This window comes from Poeciliopsis prolifica, unplaced genomic scaffold (genome assembly GCF_027474105.1).
Source record: "Poeciliopsis prolifica strain line A6 unplaced genomic scaffold, Auburn_PproV2 SCAFFOLD185, whole genome shotgun sequence".
NCBI classification, from domain to species: domain Eukaryota; kingdom Metazoa; phylum Chordata; class Actinopteri; order Cyprinodontiformes; family Poeciliidae; genus Poeciliopsis; species Poeciliopsis prolifica.
In genome coordinates, this window is record NW_026562560.1 from 72,740 (window position 1) to 94,850 (window position 22,111).

A 22,111-nucleotide genomic window follows, 5' to 3' on the forward strand; every position below is an offset into this window, starting at 1 on the left:
TAGTTCTACCTCAAACATCTGCACAGTCACCCAACGTCATCAGCCTATTCTATTTTGTAAATAATACACATGGCTGCCACTCTTCTCTTCTGATTTTTGCTAAATTTACGTCAAAACATCCCAGAATAAATGGAAGTCCAAAGGTTTAAAGGACATGAAAACATTTGAACTTTAAAAGTCTTTTTTAGTCAGATTGAACCGATGAGATTCTGTCTGCACTCAGCTTCATATTTGCTTTATTTCTTGTCTTACAGACGGTGTTACTTAGGAACAGAACAGCGAGTCGATCTGGCTGAACGGATCGTAGATGTATTTTTATAGAAGCCAATATGTCAGATGACGTCTGATGAGCAGCTGATTCATGAAGGAGCCGGTGTCTGACAGGCAGAAAGAGGAAGCTGCGAGGGGTCGGAGGTGACTCACCCGATCGCCCGGCCGCACCATGGGCTCCTGCTTGCTGCCCAGTTTGTGGAGGATGTTGTAGGCCAGCTTGATGCTGCGCGACCACAGCTTCCCTGCAGGGGCAGCACAGAGAGTAGGAGTTGGAAAAGGTCCACAGGAAGTCAGAATGAGAATCTTTGTTCTCTAAAAAAGGTCTGGAAGAAGAAAGTGCCATCGATTGATTCAGCTCCTAATAGACTGATAGAGCGTCAGCCGGGAGAAACTAAGAACACCCTCAATGCTTAATGCCATTTATAAGACTAAATGATCCTGATTATTTGATAATCATCAAGTCCAACCAGCTGCTGCTGCAACATTTTGACACATGAAGCCAAATTAAAGATGTTTGGTCAAAAAACAAAACCCTTGTTTGGAGAACCGGCACTTTTCATCAGTATTAGAAAATTACTGACTTTAAACAACAATAAGCTCTCAATCTTTGCTGAAAAGTTACTGATAAGTAGGATTGGGTGATATAATCAGCATCCTTAGCAAATCTAGCCGATGATTGGCAGCGATAAGACCCGCCTCCTGACGCTGACTGGCTGTTTCCGGTCTTCAGACTGCAGCAGTAGCTCAGCCAGAAGGTGGAGGAGATCAACGCTTTCACAGATTATCCGTCTCATAAACTGTCATCACTTGGTGACAGTTGAAACAAATATGGAAGAAAAACATATTTTTGTAAAAGTTAGAAAAAATTGCTTCAACTGAAATTCATCAAGACAACGATTAATCAAAATTCTAATTATGAAAGGTTTTTTTTTATGATACTTAATAAACAATATGACATATTCCCACAAATTAAGCTGTAAGTTAATTTAGTCCTCTTTCAGGTATATTAAGGTATTTTAGATTTCGTGGTTTTGCAGCGTGGCTGTGAGCGCCAGGCCCGCAGAGCGTCGGCTCACCGTATGTGAGGACGTAGAGGGGTTTCCCCGCCGTGTCCAGGCTGGTGAGGCAGGGCGCTTTGGGGGAGATGGTGCCCCAGCGCTGCAGCGCCGCCTCCAGGGACGGAGGCCAGTTGGTGACCACGCCCAGCGGCTCCCCCCTCACCGGCATCATCTCCGCCCCCTCCGGCCGCGGCTGGTTGGGGTCCGGCTGCTGGACTGGAGGGGAAGCAGAGACGCTCTGAGTGTCGTAACGTTTCGCTGCTGCAAAACCAACATGGCTGCAGTTACTGACGGCAACGAGGCGAAGCAGATTTTAATGGATTTCAATTTCATTTGATGAACACAAAGCATCGTTTTGAAGTGGAAAGAAAATTATTCCTGGTTTACAAATTAAACACAACATAAACATATTTACAGATAAAGTTTTTCTTCTCTGAAATCTAAAGTTTAAACATTCTTTGCACAAAATCTATTCTTAAATGGTCTTTCAAGAGTCTGGATATTTCAGTTAATGATTAATCGATTACTAAACCGGTTGATGGTTATTTCAATAATTGATTAATTTGTTTCATTGCTTCATGTATTTGGATCCTTCTTGTATAAATGAGGAACTGGAAGACAGTCAATGGCTGCTGACTGAAAATGGACAAGCAGGACAGATGGTGAAGTCTGAGCAAACCGAGCATTACGCCTCAGAGTGGCACAGGTCAAAGGTCATCTTCATCTCTGATGTTCTGTTAACATTTAGTCTCCATCTACGGCTTCTGACCTTCATTAACTGTATGGAGACGCATTCATCGTGGATTTTTAGAAGGAAATTAAACCAAAAATCTCCAGGAAGATGTAAAAAACATAATATCAACCATAAAGTTTGATATTAATATAACCATCAGTGAAAACTTTATGAGCGATCGCCGTTTGCCAGAACGTCGGGGTTTCATTCCCTCACATGACTCCTTCATGTTCATTGTAAAACATTAAAGTTCATTATGAATCTCTGCAGACAGAAAACTTTAAAATAAACTCTGACAGACGAGAACGTCTTAAAGGAAACAAGGAAGGAAGGATGGAAGAGAGAAAGAGGAAGGAGGATCGCAGGAAGGAGATGAAAAAAAAAACACAAATATAAAAAAAAACAGAAAAAGAAATGGAGAGAAGGGGAAGAGAGAGTACAAGGAGAAAAATGAACCAGACAAGCAATGAAGAAAGGACACAAGGAAGGAAATGAAACAAGGAAGGAAAGAAGTGGAGGAGAAAGAAGCAAGGACAGAAAGAGGTGCAAAAGGAAGGAATGGAGAGAGAAAGGACATATAGGAGAAAAGACAAAGGATCAGATGAAAAAACACAAGAACGAAGGATAGGAAAAGGATGGGAAGAAAGAAGGAAGGAATCATAGAAGGAAACATGGAAGAAAAGGAATGAACAAAAGAGAAATAAAGGATACGAAGGAATCAAAGAAGTGGAATGAGGAAGGAAGTTAGTAAGGATAAGGAAGGAATTAAAAATCTTTCCATATTAGTATTTTCGTCTGCAGCTTTAAGGTTCTCGCGATGACATAAATGTTTCTATGGCAACTATTCACCACGGAAACTCATAGAAAACCGTGCAGAAGTTTAAGAATCACGACTCGGCATTAACAGAGAACAGCGATCTGACTTCATCTCATCTCGACTGGGAGCGAGTCTGGATTCTGTCAGAAGGAGCCAGAAGTCGGGAATAAAATTAGACTTTTTTTAGTAATAACTCTCCTGGAAATGAAACACGTTGCAGCTGAACTGAGAGTAAAAAGTGAGGAAGGACCGACAGGCAGGAAGTGATGCAGACATAACGGCGGCGTCTAACCCTCCAAAAGCTCATCGAAGTCGTCGACGAAGAACTCGCGCAGCGGCGGCCTGCGGGGCTGCTTCAGCGTGTTGACGAGCTGCTGGATCTTCGCCGACACTCGACTGCTGACCGGAACACCTGGAAGAACCCAGCAGAGACAGCAGGCTGAGAACGGCCGGACAACAGAGCTGGAAACAAAACGGCCGGACAACAGAGCTGGAAACAAAACGACCGGAAAACAGAGCTGGAAACAAAACGGCCGGAAAACAGAGCTGGAAACAAAACGGCTGGAAACGGCCAGAAAACAGAGCTGGAAACAAAATGACTGGAAAACAGAGCTGGAAACAAAACGGCCAGACAACAGAGCTGGAAACAAAACGGCCAGACAACAGAGCTGGAAACAAAACGACCTGTAAAACAGAGCTGGAAACAAAACGGCCTGTAAAACAGAGCTGGAAACAAAACGGCCAGACAACAGAGCTGGAAACAAAACGACCTGTAAAACAGAGCTGGAAACAAAACGGCCTGTAAAACAGAGCTGGAAACAAAACGGCCAGACAACAGAGCTGGAAACAAAACGGCCTGTAAAACAGAGCTGGAAACAAAACGGCCAGACAACAGAGCTGGAAACAAAACGGCCTGTAAAACAGAGCTGGAAACAAAACGGCCTGTAAAACAGAGCTGGAAACAAAACGGCCAGACAACAGAGCTGGAAACAAAACAACTGTAAAACAGAGCTGGAAACAAAATGACTGGAAAACAGAGCTGGAAACAAAACGGCCAGACAACAGAGCTGGAAACAAAACAACTGTAAAACAGAGCTGGAAACAAAACGGCTGGAAACGGCCAGAAAACAGAGCTGGAAACAAAACGGCTGGAAACGGCCAGAAAACAGAGCTGGAAACAAAACGGCCAGAAAACAGAGCAACCAGAACTGCAACTTTAAAAGGCTAATAGAGAAATTTGTTATGGAGTCATTGTTTCAGCTCAGGTCAAAGGTTAAATACCAGGAAGGAAGAAAGGAAGTGAAATGAGGAAGGAAGGGATCAAGGAACTAAAACAGAAGGAAAGGCCCCGCCCCCCACTTCCTGTTCATAGATCTGTTGGCCCCGCCCCCCACTTCCTGTTTACAGATCTGCTGGCCCCGCCCTCGGCTCACCATCGCCCGTCTCCATGCGCTCGGCGTTGCCATACTTCTGCGTGCTCCTGGCGATGGTGCCCATGTTGGACATGTGGTGCCGCTCGGTGTGAGAGTGGGACGAGTCCGACGAGTATCCCGTCACGTCCGGCGGCGCCGAATGGTTCTCTGCAGGAGGACGGACAGGAAGCAGTCAGTCAGTGCCACTTCCTGTTGGCGCTACGCTCCATTAGACCCGTCTGACCGTCACATTGTGTCACATCCTGCTGCGCTCAGCAGTCTGCTGTTCCATGACTCAGCGTTTTGTTCATGTAAGCACTGATGTGAAGCGAGCAGCTTCTCCAAACATTGTCACATAATCTAGTTTCATCTATAAAAAACTGATGAGGTTCTTATCAGGTCAACGTGAATCCGTCCACATTCAGCAGGATTCATTCGATTTTAAATTCAAAAAATGTTCAGGGAAAGTTTTTAAACTTACAGAAGGATAAGATAATCTAAAATATAACATTTTCAAACATTTTTTTAACACAATCTATTCACAAAACACAAATTTAATTAAAAAAACACATTCCCCAATTTCAATAACCAAACTGATTTGATCAATAAGTCATTAGGAATAATAAATATCATTTCATTGGAACAATCCAGACAAGTTAAACTAACTTCCTGCTCATATTAATGTTACAGAACAAAAAACATTACAAAATAAAATCTCAAAAAAAAAAATCCTGCTAAATTGTCTGGCATTTAGCAAACAGAAATAATTTTGGTAATTTGCTAAAATAGTAAAAATTTAGCCTGATTTAACTTCAGATAGTGATAAAAATGTCGCTCTTTAGCTGAAAATAACGTTTTCAAAATTTGGACTTTTAATCAGATGTTATGTTGCACTTTGTTACAAAACTTAGCAGTTTGATTATAAAACTCATTAAAGCTTGAAAACAAAGAATCAATTTAAAGAGTTAAAGCACCTGAAGGTGTTTTACTGAATAAAAGGTAAAAACAAACTAAATTTAGGTCTTTGTGGAGTTTGGATCCGTTTTAGTGGATCATTCTGTAAGCTGGATTTGGGCGGTCTGGACCTTCCCGGTCCGGACTTACCCTCTGACTCCAGAGGCGGCGGCCACAGCATGTCCGATCCAAACTCACAGGACCGCCGCAGAGAGCCGCCGTTCTCCGCCACGCTCAGAGCGCCCTTCCTCTTCAGAGACAGGTGGCCGATTCCTGCAGAAACACGGTGCGTGTCAGAACCGGGTCAGAACACGAGATGCTGCAGGAACAAACGCTGTGACACGGAGCTTTAGTCACCCTAATATCCAGGTTAAAATACTTTATTCAATAAATGAAACGTTGGAACTCATTACTGAAGAATGGGCAGGAAGGAACTCCTGTAGCAGTCTGTATTACAGCGGTTCCCTGGAAGCCTCTGACTAAAGACACTGTTGTAATGAATACTCAGGATTTTTCTCAATTTTCTTCATTTTATTTTATGGCTTTTGATTAAAACAGTTTTAATTTGTGCTTTCTCAATGAGTTATAACCAAATAAAGCTGAAAAAATAAAAATTTGATTATATAGAAAATTAATTTATTTGCCATCTTACTTAAAAGTAAAATGGGAAATTAGGGCCATTGCAAACAGAAAAAAAGATGTAAATTTCCACCAAAGAACCGAGATGAACTTTAGATAAAAACATAAAAGTTTTTTAAAAAATCAGATTTTTGAAACTCCAAGTTTTTCTGGAATATTTCTGAGATTAATTTTGCCGGAAATATACTGCTTTATATATATGTATGATAAAGTTTTCAGCCGGTCACAGGGCGACATTCTCACCATGATGCGACTGTGACAGCAGGCTCTGCTGGTGGTGCGACTGGCCCAGGTGAGGGTGGCCCAGGTGCGCCAGGTGCGCGATGTGCGTGTGCGCCAGCGAGTCGGCCAGCCGCCCGGCGTTCCCGCTGCCTCCGCTCTGCGTGGACGAGGACGACGAGGAGGTGGAGCCCAGGTGGGCGGGGCCGAGCTGGGAGGGCCGGCTCATCCAGTGCTCCATGCCCGTCATGTCGTCGCCCGGCCCCGCCTCCTCCTCTGAGCCCGACGACGAATCGGAGCACAGCGGCGACAGGCCTGGAGGGTCATGGGAAAATGTTAGTGTAACTAATAAAAATGACTACAAAGAAGGGCTGATTGCTTTTAAATGTGGTGTTCAATCTCTATTTGTGCTGCTGGTGGTTTTAGTTCTGCTGTGTATCCGACGAGGAAAAACAATCTGCTATTGATTTGCTGCTCGGTGCCGTTTTGGGTGTTTCTGGTCCTGTTTTGTCTTGGATTTTTGTTCCTGTGCTTGGATCCCAGCAGCTCAGGCTGTTTGTTCCAGAGCAGGCGGGAACACGAAGCGCTAGAAACGGAGGTGAAAATCCCTCCATTCCTGCAGAACTTCATGAGAAAAACCAAACTTTTCCTGATGGCAGTTCCCAGGAAATAAAACATAATGTTCCTGCTGGTCCAAGGTTCACATCCCAGATTAAGATGCACAAGAATGAAGCTTGTTTTGGTTGCATTTACCCAGAATGCCTTGCGCTGTCATTTGCTTCCTGCTTTTGGAGCGGTCTCCACTCTGCTTTTTGTTCACATATGCATTCAAACCGCAGCAGAGTTCACTTTAACCAAACAGATGGACCAGAACTGGGTTTGATTACAAAATTCATATCCCTCCACACCAACCAGTTCAGGGCCAGAAAACAAAACATTTGAGCTTCCAAACAAGAAATTAACTTATAATGATCTAAACTATGGAGATTATTAATGCAAAAGTCCAGAAAGAAAAAGATTTCCAATAAGATAAATTCGCCGCTGCAGAACTGTGACCTTTCAGTGACTGAGGCGAAAAGCTCAGCAGCTCAGAGACACCAAATGTCAGTAATTAGTGAATCGGATCTTGTGGCTTGTCAGTGAAACAGCCACAAGAACCAATTTGGGTCCAACATGCCTGAGGCGGCTGAATTTCCTCCTCTGAACAGCAGATAATTGTGAGAGCAGCCGATACGGCCCGGTGAGCGCCGCTGTGTGCAGACATTTAACGAAGCGTTGCCAGAACGGTGGAAAAACACGACATGATGCGTTCAGGGACACGTCAGCTCCACTTAGCCGTGTTCTCAAAGGTTAAGGAGCAAATTACAAAGGAACAAACTTATTATATTTCCTTCATTAAGATTCAATCAACACCAAAATTATTCCATCAACTGTGGTTATGGATGATCTAATGAGCTGATGTGTGAGGTAAAGGTCAGCTGCGCTGGTCCGTTTTCTGGCCCGTCTCTCAGCAGAAATGCTGCAGAAGGTGACAGGGTTCAGCTCTTACAGCTTCCTATGGCCGGTTTCTCTGTGAATCCCTCCATGGGTTCAACTCGCCACAGAGAATGTGCCTGGTTGCAGTTTTGGGTGGGATGAGCGTTCCTCTGTCAGAGCCGTCTGAGAAACCAGAGAATCCTGTCTGAGCACAGAGCTGCTTCTCTGGTGGAGTCAGGAGAAGCAACTCGTTCTGCTAACATCACAGCTAACGTTAGCATCTGTATGAGGTGGATCAGGGAAAAGCCTGGAGTCCGCCTGGGAGATGACCTGGAGTAGTGAGAGCAGGTTGTGCGTGTTCACCTGGAGGCGTGTAGGCGTCCATGGAGGTCTGCACCACCAGGGAGCGCCGTTTGGAAGGCATGGGCACCGCCATCTTCCTCTCTACGTGTCGCGCCAACACAGCCTGGACCGCCTCTGTGTGGACGTCTGAGGAACAGAGACAGGAAGTGACACGTCTGCAGACACACTGGACCACCTTTAACCTGTTTGTCGTTTTCAAGCGACCAAGTCTTCTGATGTGACCTGCAAAGCCTGAGCCTACTTTTTAATTTTGACATGTCATTCACTGGCTGATTAGTGCAATTATTTATGTTAATTGTGTTTTTCTGTGTTAGCATTTTTCTTAAGCTGGTTGGTATCTAAGTATTGCCAATACTTTCTTCCTATAACATATGTTTTCATATTTTCTGTAAAGTTTTAACATTTTTTAACGCCTCAGCGCCTCTTCCAGCAGGTTTAGCAGGATTTGTGGGGGAAACCCAGAGACGTGTGACTGCAGACAGACTGTGAAAGATTTGCAAGGTGTTGCTCAGTTTGTGAAAAGCACAATAAAACGGTGCAGCTGGTGTTTCTCTGCAACGCAGCGTGGATCAGGCGGGATCCCCGTACCTGATCGGTAGCGCTCGTCTCTGGTTCCGGACGTTCTCCGCCGGTGGAAGCGGGCGGCGGCCGGGGGGCCGAGCGGGGCCCGATGAGACATGGGCCCCTCCATACCTACAGAAGCAGGCAGAAAAGCTTGTGGACACACGGACGGGTTTTACAGGAACAACATGTATATGCACATGAAAGCAACAGATAAGAGCGCAAAAAAGGAAAAACAGAAACATGGAGGTGATTTGAAACGGCAGAAAAATTAAATTTTTCTGACTTCATAACCCAAAATAACCAACATAAAACCAGAAACATGCAGTTCTTGCATCTCTGCTCTGCAACAGAACATCTCTCAGCATCCCTCGACCCAAAGCTCACCCTGGTGTGTGTGATGTGTGTGTGTTTAGAGGCAGGGAGCGACTGCAGCCTGATCAGCGACTGATTCAGAGGAGCAGGCCCAAGCTGAGCTCCAGGGAGTCCTAACCTACATCACTAATGGCGGCTGAAGACTCCATCAATAGAGTACAGTGTTCAGACTACTGTATTCCTCCTGATAGCAGATCGATACTCCAGCAGCGCTATGGGAATATTTCAGCTGAGTGGGCCGAGCGGGTGTGTGGAGGGGGTCAGAGGTCGCTAAATTACCTCCAGCATATGCCCTGATCAGCTTGGACCTCTTCTTCTCATAACCCTTCTGAGTGATGTCCCCTGTGAACAGATAGATAGACAGAGAGTGAGAGAGGCAGTGCTGGCTGCGAGGGACGCTGCTGCTTTCATCAGATATGTTTTGGTTGCACAGAGGATCATCTTTTGGTTTTAGGAAAATCACCGCAGCCTTTTCTGTCTCTCCCAGTCTTCAATGTCTTTATCTGACTGTTAATCAAAGAGAAAAATGTGAACATAAAGAAAACAAAATGTGATGGATGATAATGAAAATGAAGAATGGAAAAACAAGACATAAATCATAACCAAATCACCATCCTCTTATCTGAAATAAACCAATTTTTCATTCAAACAAAGATAACTTGAGTAAAAACAAATAGCAGTTTATAAATTATCTATAAATGTGGAAATATGGTTCCCCTTAATCATGACTTAAACATGATTAACCGCATGGTTCTGATCCAGTTTCACTAGAAACAACCACAACTGGTTGAAGCTTTGTGCAAAGGATCAATAGATCACTTAACAGAGCCTGTCTGACGACATGAAGTAGGCTAAAATATCCCAGAACCAACAGCAGTTCTGAATCTAGCAGCAACATTTAAGAACTGATCAAAAGCAAAGTGAGCTATGTTTCATCCAAATCATGTGAATTTAGAGCGAACTTTAAAAAAGTCTACATGTTTCCATCGACTGATTTGTGGAGAATGGCAAACCAGCAAAGTTTACTACAGCAAAACGTCTAAAACTGATCCAACAAATCCCAAAACAACCCAGAACCACATCTAAAAGTCACTAATGTTACAGTTCATGAGGTAACAAAAACTGAAGCTGCTGCTGAATTATAAACACTTTCCAGAAATCATGTTGAAGATCCCAGAGACTCGAAGGTGTAGATCAGGTTAGTTTCTGTAAAACTGACAGTTTCAGGAAATAAAGCAGCACAACAGTGAAACATGGTGGTGGCAGTGTGATGGTCAGTGGTTGATTCGTTCCTAAACGACTTGGCATGATTCCTGGAACCGTGAAATCTAAAGGGGAAAGACCTAAAGCTTTGGACGTCTTTGGTTCTGCTGTCGGAGCTCCGGGTTCTTCCAGAACCTGCAGATGTTTGCAGGCATCGTTCAACATCAACGACCCCAACGTGAGTTAATGTCAGTATTTTAGTTTTATGTTTGTTTGAATAAATGCATTTCATATTTATAGGACATTGCATAAGGTCTTGTGCATATTGTGCACAACAAGCAGTTGAGCGTGAAATTATTCCTGCTTCTGGCAGATTTAAAAAGAAGATCTAATTTCATCTGTGGAGCAGATTTCAGCAACAAGGCCTGCCAAAATGATTTTTATACAAGGAGATACAAACTCATAGGCAACAATCAAAACATTTAGTTTCATCGTTAATCTTTTTAGAAGCAGCTCTGACCAGGTGGGTTTTTAGTCTATATTTAAAGGCTCTCAATGTTTCAGCTGTTTTGCAGTTTTTTGGAAGTTTGTTCCAGATTTGTGGCGTGTAGAAGCTGAATGCTGCTTTTCCACGTTTGTGGTTTAAAGTTATATTCATTTTGTCAACATCTTCCTTCTGACTGGACGTCATATTAACATTTCCGAGCCTGTCAGTCCGAATCAGGACTTGATTAGAGAACCTGGAGAAAGCTGGCGATTAGGGTGATGGCAGGCAGGTTTTCCAACGGATTGTGGAGACGCGTGAGTGACTCGGTCCAGGATTAACTACCTCAGAGCAGAAGTTCCCCCATCAGTCTTAGTGAGGAAACCCAAGAAGCTACATGAGCTAAACGGCGCTCTGCAACCGAAGACACGACAACATCAGCGGCCGTGTCATCAAACCGAGGGCGGCCATGACAGTGGACAGACGCAGAGGTTGGGAGAGGTGGAGGGTCTTCACTGGCATGGCAACCTTACACCAAACCAACACAATCACCAGCTACCGATCACATCCTCCGGTCTGCACAGCACCGCTAAAATCTGCTGACACTTTCTGGTTTGTCCTATTAAATGTTAAACTGCCTCTCCAGTTGCTGAATATTGATTATTCGTTGGAAGGTCAGGGAGATTAACTGAAGATGCGTAACTTCATGCTTCACAGTTTTCCCAATAGCAGGAGAAAATGGGGAATAATTTGTACTTGCAGAGAAGTGGTGGATGTTTTCCACTCGCTAAGCTATTCTCTAAGTCCTGAAATGCAGACAAACTACCAGAACTCAGGCGGTCATTCACTTCTCCTCAACCTTTTAATGTCTGGTGTTTTGACACACAGTTTTCTAAAATTAAACAAGACAAACAGCTTCAGCAAATGTTGCTAAACCGAGCAGAAAGAGCATCTGTGTGGAGTATTTTCAGCCCTGCTCCAGAGCTGCAGTGGGTGTTTCCTACAGCGGGATGATTTATGTGGAGCCCGACCCAAACAAACCAGTAATGGAGGAACATGTCAGCCGCTAGACTGGGACGGGTTCTGGAGGGCAATCCGTCTGGGTTCAGGTGAACAAAGAAAACAAAATAAATCACTGCTGGGTCGGATCTTTCTGCAGACAGCAGGACTAATGGAGGCGTGTGTCAGCCTGAACACAACCAAACAATAACAGCTTCTTCATCTGCAGAGTTTACAGACATGAGGACAAGAAAGCACTGATTCAGCAAATAATAAAAATACATCATTATGACCTGAACAGGGTTTTACAGCTTTCACCAACTCAACTTTTTAAAACCTTTCCAAGACTGTTATGAAGAAAATGTGAGACCTGGACAGACTAGGAAGGACTGGTGACGCCACACAGCTAGCTAGCAATAGCATATCAGCAGCTAGTTAGCGTAGCTTCAATGGCCTTGAGTCACAAACGCAGTGAAGATGTCTGCGCATCACTCAACGTTTAACCTGTCCTGTGAGAAAACAACTACACAGAAGAACTCAAGATGAAATGGTTCTGCAACATTCAACATGTGTGATTAACAAATTCAAGATAAACATACATTTTCTTTATGAGTTTAAGACTTTAAAGATTCACAGAAACCCTGCCGACCCAAGTTGTATGCAAAGATGTATCATTTACTATGGAAAGCAGTGACCAGGTGCTGCAGATCGTCAGTAGGACGGGTCCACAAAGCTGCTCTTTTTCCAGTTTGCTGGCCTGCAGAGTTCAATGCCAAACCAGAAAGACAACAGCAGTGAGCTTAAGAGAAGAAACTGCTGCTTGACATCAGTTTTGGACGGAGAATTAAGCACATTTCCAAACTATTTGACGTCATTCTGCAGCTGTAAATCTTCCCAGTAAGTCCACCATGATCTCAGAGTTAACTAAAAAACTCACAAGCTCCATCTTAGACTCTGCAGTTGGCAGGTTAAACGTTCTGACAGGAGAGGTGAAGAGGAATGAGCATGTATGGCTGATTGGAAAGGTTTAAAGGAGAAAAACTATCACTAAGGAATTTTTACACCAAAGTCTCAACATTTCTAACATTTTCAGCTGCACTGAGTTAAACAAACCAAACCATTTGAGCAACCTGTTCCCCTCCTCGCCTGTGGGGGCGGTGCACCAAGAACACTGAAAGAAATTACACAAAAACCTCTGACGACACTAAGAGCAACTTCCTCCTTCACCAAATGTAAATAAAAATGAAGTGCCGTCAGATTTCAGCAGTTGGAGGATATCTTTTTGTTTTTGGTAAAGACCACGAGCCGTTTCTCCTGTTAGCGCTAGGCTAGTGTGGTTTTGGTTGTTTACCCAGAATGCCCTGTGCTGTAGTCCACTTCCTGCTATTGAAGCGGTCTGCGGTTTGCTTGCTGTTTGTATATGCATTCAAACCGCATCAGAGTTCACTTCAAATGAACCCAGACTGAGGTTTGTAGGACTTCACTTTGATTACATATTCACAGCTCTCCAAACAAACCGGACCTTCAAACGGACCAGACTAAACAGGGCTGGTGCCAATGTATCCTGAAATGATCATCACACAATCTGTTGAGCACGGTGTGGGAGGCGTGATTCTCGGGCTTCTTTTGTAGACGCCGTAAACTCTTCAGCGGACCGAATGTGAGACGAATCCTGTAGATTCGTCTCAGATGAAGCAGGTTTCTCCTGGAGCAGCGTCTCTGCTGACTTCATGCACAACGTATGCTGAGCTGTGGGGAGTCTGTGGCGTGCAGGGAGGAGATGTGTGAGCAGAAACCCGAATGAGGGGAAAATAAAGCGAATTCGCTGCAGGGTTGTGATGAGAGAAAGGTGTCGGTCTGCAGCTGAATCACAGACGACAGAAAAAACTAAACAGATTTTTTTAATCACCCAGAATCAAATCAAATGGATTGATTTAACTCAAATTTGGAGAGAGAGGGAAATAAAGAGTTGATAATCTGATGGTGGAGAACGGCCAGAACATCTGGGTCCAATCTGCAGATCGGTGCCGGTAAGCTTCGTCTGTGTGCTGTAAAAACGGACGGAGGCCTCCAGCTTCTTCTTCTCCTCTCTGATCAGCCGCAGTGGAACAACATTCTCTGTTCTCTTTTTTTACTCTCCTACAAACACCACCGAGGTCCGTGGGGAGACGCCATCTTCCACTCGCAGCGCAGCAGAGCTGGGAGGGTGTTGCCTAGCAACGGTTCTCTTGGAGAAGGCCTGAGATGGCCATCTTGGATTTGGAGCATCAGATGAGAGAGGTGCTCAAACGGTACCTGCTAAGGTGGATGAATATGTCTGGATCTGGGCTGTGTGTGTGTGTGTGTGTGTGTGTGTGTGTGTGTGTGTGTGTGTGTTGTGTGGTGTGTGTGTGTGTGTGTGTTGTCGCAGGCTAATTAATTCCTCCTCCTGCTCAGTGATTTTAATGACACAGTGCAGCGCAGAGGAGGAATGGCAGCAGCTACAGACTGAAGTTTTTCTGCGGCGGAGCGGTGGAAAGGTCTGCCGCTCTCTGAACACGCTTTTGTTGGGCTGAACACACACCTGTGTGTGATGCTCCTCTGCAGCAAACCCATCAGGCCTGATTTTCTGCTCGGCTCTATCTTAAAGGGACAGGCACCCTTCTGGTCCTGAACTCGCTCTCGGCCTGTTTGAAGCCACTTCCTAAATCTGCTCAAACCTTTTAAAAACAGAGGTGAAGGTGAAAACTGCTACGAAGATTTTACACATCCAGACTTTTATTTTCATGGTTCAGAAAATTCAAGAACTTTTCAAAGTACGTTTTCAAATTTTTCCAGCGCCACACTGCACAACTAACTAAAAACCAGTTTCAGTTCACCATTATATTCACTATATGATCATCTATCATTGTTATTAATCATGTCCTGTGATTAGAGCTGAAACGATTAATCAGATTGATCGTGATGAATTTATTAATAAAATAATCGGCATCAAATATAGTTATCAATTAATAAAACTGGAGTACACAGACTCAAAAAACACCATTAATGAAAAACCATAATATCAGAGCTATAATTATTTTATATTATATATTATAATTTATTTACATCTTTAATGTATTCTAATATTGTACAAAAAGGCTAAAATGAAAAATCTGCAGAATGATTTTTAATCAGTTTTTTCAATTAAACTTAATAGTCATCAGGTTAATCAATTACTAAAATATGCGTGATAGTATCTACTTTCTACAGCAGGTAAACTGAAATAAAACATTTAAATGTGTTTCTCACAACTTTTACAGCTGACTGGTCTGAGAACAAAACACTGACAAAAAATCCTTCAACCTTGTAAACGTTTAACGCAAATAAACTGATCAATAAGTCATTGTTAGAAATAATACATATTCATCACCCTGAAATAACCAAAACAAATCCTATTATAGTAAATGATGCTTAAACACAAAATAAAAAGAAAGTTACAAAATAATCTCTAAAATGTTACTGTCTCTGCTATTGAGCTATTAGCATATAGCAAGTCTTCAGTCAGAGGCTTCTTCAGAATTGTAGCAGTACTGACTGCTACTGGAGATCCTTCTGGATGTTATGAGGTACAACAGCTGATACTGAGGTGAAAATTTGGGAATCGACATTTTGTGCATGTACATAAATATTTAAGAAACTAAATATTTTGTGTTTCCCACTCAAACCCCGACTGCCTGGTTAACTGTCCAGCCAAAATCATAATGTGGCTTTGGTTCAGCATTGGTGGCGCAGCAAGAAGCTTCGCAAAGTGTGACAGATAATAGCAAAACAGAGCAAAGAATTGGAAATAATTCTTGTTACCAGAAAGATGGCTGAGTGCCATCTGGAAGAAAACAGAGCTGACCGCTTGATTTTCTCCAAAGCCTCATTTCAGCTCCTGGTTTTCTCCTTCTTAAGCTCCGTTTGTTGGGTTTTCTGGAGCTCTAATACATGCTGGAACTGCTCTGATTCAGGAACTTGACATTTATCATGCAATGTAAAAATAAATGGCTCATTATAGGCAGCGTCGGAGCAGAATGTGCTGAAAATGTCACATTCTGAAACCGGCAACACATCTGGTCATATGGAGCGACTTATTCAGCCATCCTCCGACTTCAGTCCACAGCAGCAAGCAGGACCAAATGTTTCTGAGGCCGTGTTGGGAGCAGAGGAAAGTCCAAATGTTTGAATCAGCAGAGATACGAATCTTTCAGTGTCTAGAGATTTGATTTGCTTCTGATTCAGAAACGGTCTAGAAATCTGTCTGAATGATGAGACAAGAGGAAGAGACCGTAACAAACAAAGCATTTATTTAAAACTATTCTAACTGTTCAAATTACATCAGTTTATATTTAAAGTGTTTAAGCGTCAAAAAAATATTTTTATGTTTCAGCTTCTATAACTTAAATGACACAAGTCTGATCTGCGCCACTGAACCACCATCTTGGTGGGCAGACGGAGCGTAAAGCACAAAATACATTTCAGAGAATTGTGATTCTCTGCAGAATGTTTTATTCTGTAGAGTAAAATAAGAACAGCATGGAAGCAGAAGCAGCTGCAGGATCCAGATGTGGAAGTTTGATATATTTGATAAAAATGAAACGAGTCGTCAGTGCATCGCATCGTCTCTGCGGCGACCGGCTCACCCAGCCTGTGTCACACTCAGCCGACCCCGGGCGGTCCACTCGCGTGTGCACCGTGCTGTAGCTCTGCGGCCCGTCTGGGCCCGTCTGGGCCCGGCCCGTAAACAAACACTGAACAGGAAACAGATCGCCCAGTTGGAGCACTGGGTCAAGGTCAACCGGTGGCGGCTTGGTCAGCGCCTGGTGCTGAGTGTTGGGCTGCAGGCGGATCGGCTGCCCAGTTCTACAGAACCAGACCCAGAATGACCAGCAGCACAAAAAAATGACGCAACTAATTAGCCAAATTATTCCCAGTTAGTGTATTACCCAGTACCCAGTTCACCCAGTTCCACAGAGCAAAATTACTTCAACAGCACATCAACATTTTTCAGGAAGTCATAGAAGAATCGAGAACATCTAAAGCTCTGCAGGCCTTAAACGTCTCGGAGAAGGTCAAAGTTCATAATTATACGGAGAAGTAGAGGCAGAAATTTAGCCGGAAACATTGTGATGATCCTGAAGAGCCTCCAGAAAATGATGTCTCAGTTTTTAATCAGTAAGAAACGTTTTCATTTAATCACAAGCTCTGCTGATTTCTGACTCAAATGCCTCATCATAATCAATCATAAACAATCAGTTGATCAGGAGTGAATAAAGCCCATAAGCTGCTCTCTGTACCAAACAGAGACGGATGTTTCGGCAGGAGTGACGCCTCTCTGCTCCGCTCACGTTTTTCACTCTGACCCAATTAAACCAGGAGGAAACGCTGCAGATCTCACAGCAACACAAACATTTATATCCTCAAACACAAGTTCTGATCACATTCACTGAATTACTTGGTTCTTCTTGGGCAGAAATATAAAACCAGTTATCCATTAGCCAGTTAAAACGATAAAAATGATGTCACTACAATCATGTAGGGTTTAAAGCTTCAAACTGACTTAGACTTGTGCTGTAGAGACTTGGACTTTGAACAATACATGAAAATGTTCAGGTACCACAATATCAAAACAAAAATAAAGGCAGTTATTCAGCTGCCAGTGAAACAATAAAAACAAAATGTCACCATGGTAATTTAGAGTTTTATTACTGGGACTTTTTTATCTTTCAGCCTTTTTGTGTTATTTCATTAATAAAGTGAGCATGAATTAGCTTGGATCAGAATTTTCTATTGGATCTCAAAGAGAAACAGAAGATACGATCAATCAGTAAACTCCTGATTATCTTTTGGATGATCGGGGTTTGATGATGGGCATGCTGAGGATCGAGAATCTGTTAATCTGAGCCGAGGCCAGGATGTGTGCCTCTTTAAAAGCTGACAAGAAGAAACATTTCCTGCCAGACGTCTTTGTTTCTGCTAAAGTGACGCTGCACAAACTGGACGCAAGAAAAGCATCGCCGCTCTAAAGTCCTTGAATCTCAGCAGAGTGGACGGGCTTGTCACGGTTCTGGACTTTCTGACGGAGGACCGTCAGCAGAATCATGAGGAGTGAAGTTACACAACTCACAGTGTGTCTGTGTGTGTTTGTGTGGAGCGAGGCGACGGAGGCAGACGCAGCTGATAGCATCTCCATTCTGAAAACACACCGACGCATCCAGCAGTCACCGGATCAAACACGCCGCGGTTTCCTCCGCTAACGGAGGAACGTTCGGCCTCCGCTGACCGTTTCGTCCCTGCAGCAGCAAATTACAGACAACAGAGGACCAAACAGCAGGTTTTGTTTCATTTTGTCAAAGTTCTTCAGTTTTATCTAAATTGAGAATATTTGCTACTTCAAGTAGTTAAAAAATGAATCATTTTTTAGAAAAAAGACAAAAGGTGATCCAACTTAAAAATATTGCATTCATTTCTCACAAGTAATCAAATTAGAGTTAATTTATTAAGTTGCCAGGTTAATAACTGAATTACTTTAATTAAATCAAGTTTTTAAAGTTTAAGCTGCACTCTTTTTTCAGTGTTGGTGAAAATACCTGCAAATGCTTGCAAAATATTTTAAATATGCGGAAAAACACAGTTTTGCAACTAAAATCAGTTGTGAATAAATTTGTTCATGTAATAAGTCATTTTAAAAAATAACTACTTCCTGTTTTCTACTCATTTTTTCCACCAATAGTTACATCCGGTTGTTGATCACATGACTCTTCATGTGAAAAAGTGTCTGTGCTGCAGTTTTGAGAAATACAATAATTTTGATACGTCTAAAAACTTATTAATAGAAAAATGTGAGTTTACAAAATTGTCATTTTTCAATTAAGCAAATTTATTTTGGAATTCCAATTTGTGCAATTTTATGGTCAATGGAAATGCAGATACTTTAGTCTAGAATAAAAAAAAATCTTAATATTTGAACCCAAATATTTTCATTACACAATTTAATGAAAGTGAAAAATGTTTCATGATCTAAGCATACAGATGAAACCAGATGTTTACATGCAGTTAATTCAGACCAAACGTCTCAGAACGACCAAAAGTACTTCTATTTGCTAAAAGTCTCAACAACGATAGAAAGATCATACAAAAGATTCATTTAACATCTTCAAGATCAGAAGTTTACATACATTTCCTCAGTATTTGGCAGCGTTGCCTTTAAACCTCCGACAGTTTGCTGAGTTCTGGTCCATTCCTCCAGACAAAGCCAGCAGAACCGGGTCAGGTTTGTCAGCTTCGCCTCAGACCAACATTAAAAAGTCTAACTTTTCAAACAGCTGTAAAATTATTGTAAAAGTTGTTTATTTTGGTTGAATTTGCTTCCCAGCCCCAGCAGCCAGCTGACAGAACCACGTCACACAGGAAGTAATCGGGATTATAAAAGACGCCATAAATGATCTCAGCTCCACAGAAACACAGCTGACCTGAAACGCACCGCTGCAGGCCACATGCAGAGCAAAGCAGGGCTGCAACTCTAACGAAGAAAACTCTCAATCTGCAGAAGGTCAGAGGTGAAACACCAGAATCAACAACAAACCGCTCCTAAATGCCCAGTTATAAAATACACACACTTTACTGATTAAATATTAGATATATCTTCTTATTGTTCTGTCTGGTCTGAGTTTCCCTGGAGAGCTGCAGGTATTTATGGGACAAATAAGAAAAAACCTTCCAGAAGGTCTATGAGCTTCATCACATAAAAACTGGAACGGATACTTCAAGGTGTGTAGGACATGTCAGAGAGCACACAGTTTGGTCTGATGAGTAGCGAGCGCAGCAGCAGCGAGACGCTCTGAGACACTGAAGAAGAGCTGGCTGGAGGTTACAGAAAGGCGCTGGAGGAGATGGGATTCAGCGGCAGAGAGTCAGCTAATTGCTCAGTTTATCTAATAAACAGGTGGAGTGCCGATTATCTGCCAGGCTGGAGTCAAACCCTGCAGCTCAACCCATCAAATCTGACAGACAGCCGCACCAATCTGCAGCTCTCATCTCCTGCAGGCTGGATGTTAGTAGATAAAACACTAAAACTGATCAAAAACCTGCATCCAGGCAGCTAATCTGGAGGTTTCCTGTTTGAAACACAGTAAAGCTGCGTTCAGGTTGCCGTGTCGACTCAGATTAAAGTTATGTTGTGATTTTTGAGTTAATCCGAATGTGTAATGGCAGTTTTCAGATTCCCTTTCAGTCTTTTTACTTCGGTCGTATCAGGCTGTTATTGTGACAAAATGTTAAATATTTTCCATGACTTACAGATGAGACAAGGTGATTCTGCTCTGTGTTACGAAACAAACTAATCAGTTTCATTTGCCTCCTTTTACTTTAGCTGCATAAGCAGAGACAAACTTTAGCTCTATGGACATTTAACAAATAAATCTGCCGTTCTATTTTCTCGTTTTGTTCCTTGAAAAAATTCAAATGAGAGAAAAGATCTTTAAAAAATGGCTTTTGCTTCAACCATTCCTTCAGGGAGTTGACAAGCTGTAAAAATGCTTTTGAAACAAGATGGCCACCGCGGTGCGTTTACGTCACCCTGAACTACAAAAACTCCAGGATGAAATGTCCAGATTTTAAAAAATTTAATCTTCAAAAACTGGAAATTTCATTCATAATAAATTTTATTTACCTATCAATTTTATTATTAAAAACCATAAAAATATTATTTAATTAATGAATAATAAAATAATATATTTTTCTATTTTATAATATTTTTCTATTTTATTTTCATTTTTATGTTTTTATTTTTTTTTAGGAAAAAACAGCTGTTCTCCAGTAGCAGTCAGTCTTGCAACAAATCTCAGGAGGCCTCTGACTGAAGACTGTACGACTGTCTTGACATGCTAGCAGCTTAACATGTGGCAGCAAGCGCTGCTAATCCTCCTCCTTTGCTTTTTAATTCTCTATCTGGTCGTCTGGTCAGAGTGATGCTGGAGTCGGGAAGAGACGGTTTGCACTTCCTCCTTCCCTCTGCTCCTTTTCAACGTCTCTGGGATTTTAAGTTGTACTTCAAGTATGAGTTGAAGTTTTGAGATACTAATCAGCTCCTTCCAGTTGTAAAAAAGTAAAAGCTAAATTTCTTCCGGCTGCACAGCGTCTGAAACCAGAGGGAATATTTATCTAAACATCCAAAGATTCAACAAAACTCTTCAAACACAACAAATGATTGGAGTATTTTCTGTAGCAGCTGAGCTGCTGCTGTCTAACAAACTGGGCCAACTGGGCCGCAGGAATCCGTTGAACTGGTGGAGCCTGTAAAAGCTGCGCAGGGTGCAGATCAACGGCATCTGAAGTATTACAATCCACACATTCCTGTGTGGTTCTAATATTATCCACCCTGAACCAAAGACAAATACAGATCGCTGCTTTTCAGAGTCAGTCTGATGGCTTTAATCATTCAAAATGATTAACGATCAGATCGCTGCTCTGGATTTCTGTTAGGAATCAAAACTGATAACTCAGAACGTAAAACATGAGTGCTGGTTCCTGCAGACCAACACTCAGATCTGCTCAGCTCAGTCTGACTAAAGTTCCCACGTTTTCACAGAAACCTGCAGGGAAACTCACTGAACGTCTTCCTGACTGCAGGAAAACAGAGGAATTCTGGGAGTTTTCATACAGGTGAGTCAACCAAGTCGAGAATCCGAGCTTTATGTGATCAGAGGCAGTTTAAGAAGTGAAAGGTTTTGCATCACCTCTGCTCCTGATTTAAATGATGTTTGGGAATAATTGGTTTGTAACTGTTGGCCTTTTAGAAACCAAAAACTATTATTGGTTAATAACAACCAATAATAATAACGTGATAAGGACTTTATCACAATATTTTGTATTAGTATTCTGATAGCAAAAGTGAAGCGGAGACTAATTTACTAACTTTTTTAGCTCGTGTATCGTTGTGACTGTGTGTCAGTAATTATAGTACCACTAACAAACACTGCTGTTGAAACATTCCTATTTGTAACACTTCTTTAGCTAATGGACAATCCTGAAATCATTTTTGGTGCATTGCTACTTCTTTTCTTGGTTTTGTTAAACTATAAAAGCTTTAAAATAGCTCTAGTTAGCTTTTTTATTTAGTAGTAATTATAGTGCCAAGCACTGATCTTTGTTTTTCTTGATATTTAGTCATAAAAATATAAAATATGCCATTTAACTGAGCTTAAAATCACAATATCTGCTTGTTGAACTCAAATATATTTTTTCCAGTTAATTTTATGAAGAAACATAAACAGCAACCCTGTTTACATCAGGAGCAACCGGCAGGCCGCCCAGACAGTTTTCAAATAAAACCATTTATTATTTATTTAAAAAGTCACGGCCTTCTGGTTAATCCTCTGAAACGCTGCCCTGTATTAAAACAGCTTGATCCCATTTGGTGACCCATTGCTCAGTCTCCTCAGCGCTCAGCAGCAGAAAAACACCTGAGCGTCTGGACCGAGCTGGTTCTGGACGTCCACTCCCAAAATCAAAGAGTCCTGATTGTGTGTCAAACTTACATGA

At 42.3% G+C, this 22,111-nt stretch overlaps 1 protein-coding gene across 1 annotated transcript in view; it reads right to left on the reverse strand.

Moving 5' to 3' along the window:
* LOC129356678 (disco-interacting protein 2 homolog C-like) overlaps positions 1–22,111 on the reverse strand; it is a 42,216-nt gene that overhangs the window by 18,830 nt on the left and 1,275 nt on the right. Inside the window, 9 exon segments of the mRNA XM_055026248.1 lie at positions 424–515; positions 1,350–1,547; positions 3,174–3,293; positions 4,315–4,461; positions 5,398–5,520; positions 6,130–6,420; positions 7,945–8,070; positions 8,533–8,637; positions 9,160–9,222. Of these exon segments, the coding sequence (XP_054882223.1) occupies positions 424–515; positions 1,350–1,547; positions 3,174–3,293; positions 4,315–4,461; positions 5,398–5,520; positions 6,130–6,420; positions 7,945–8,070; positions 8,533–8,637; positions 9,160–9,222 (1,265 nt within the window).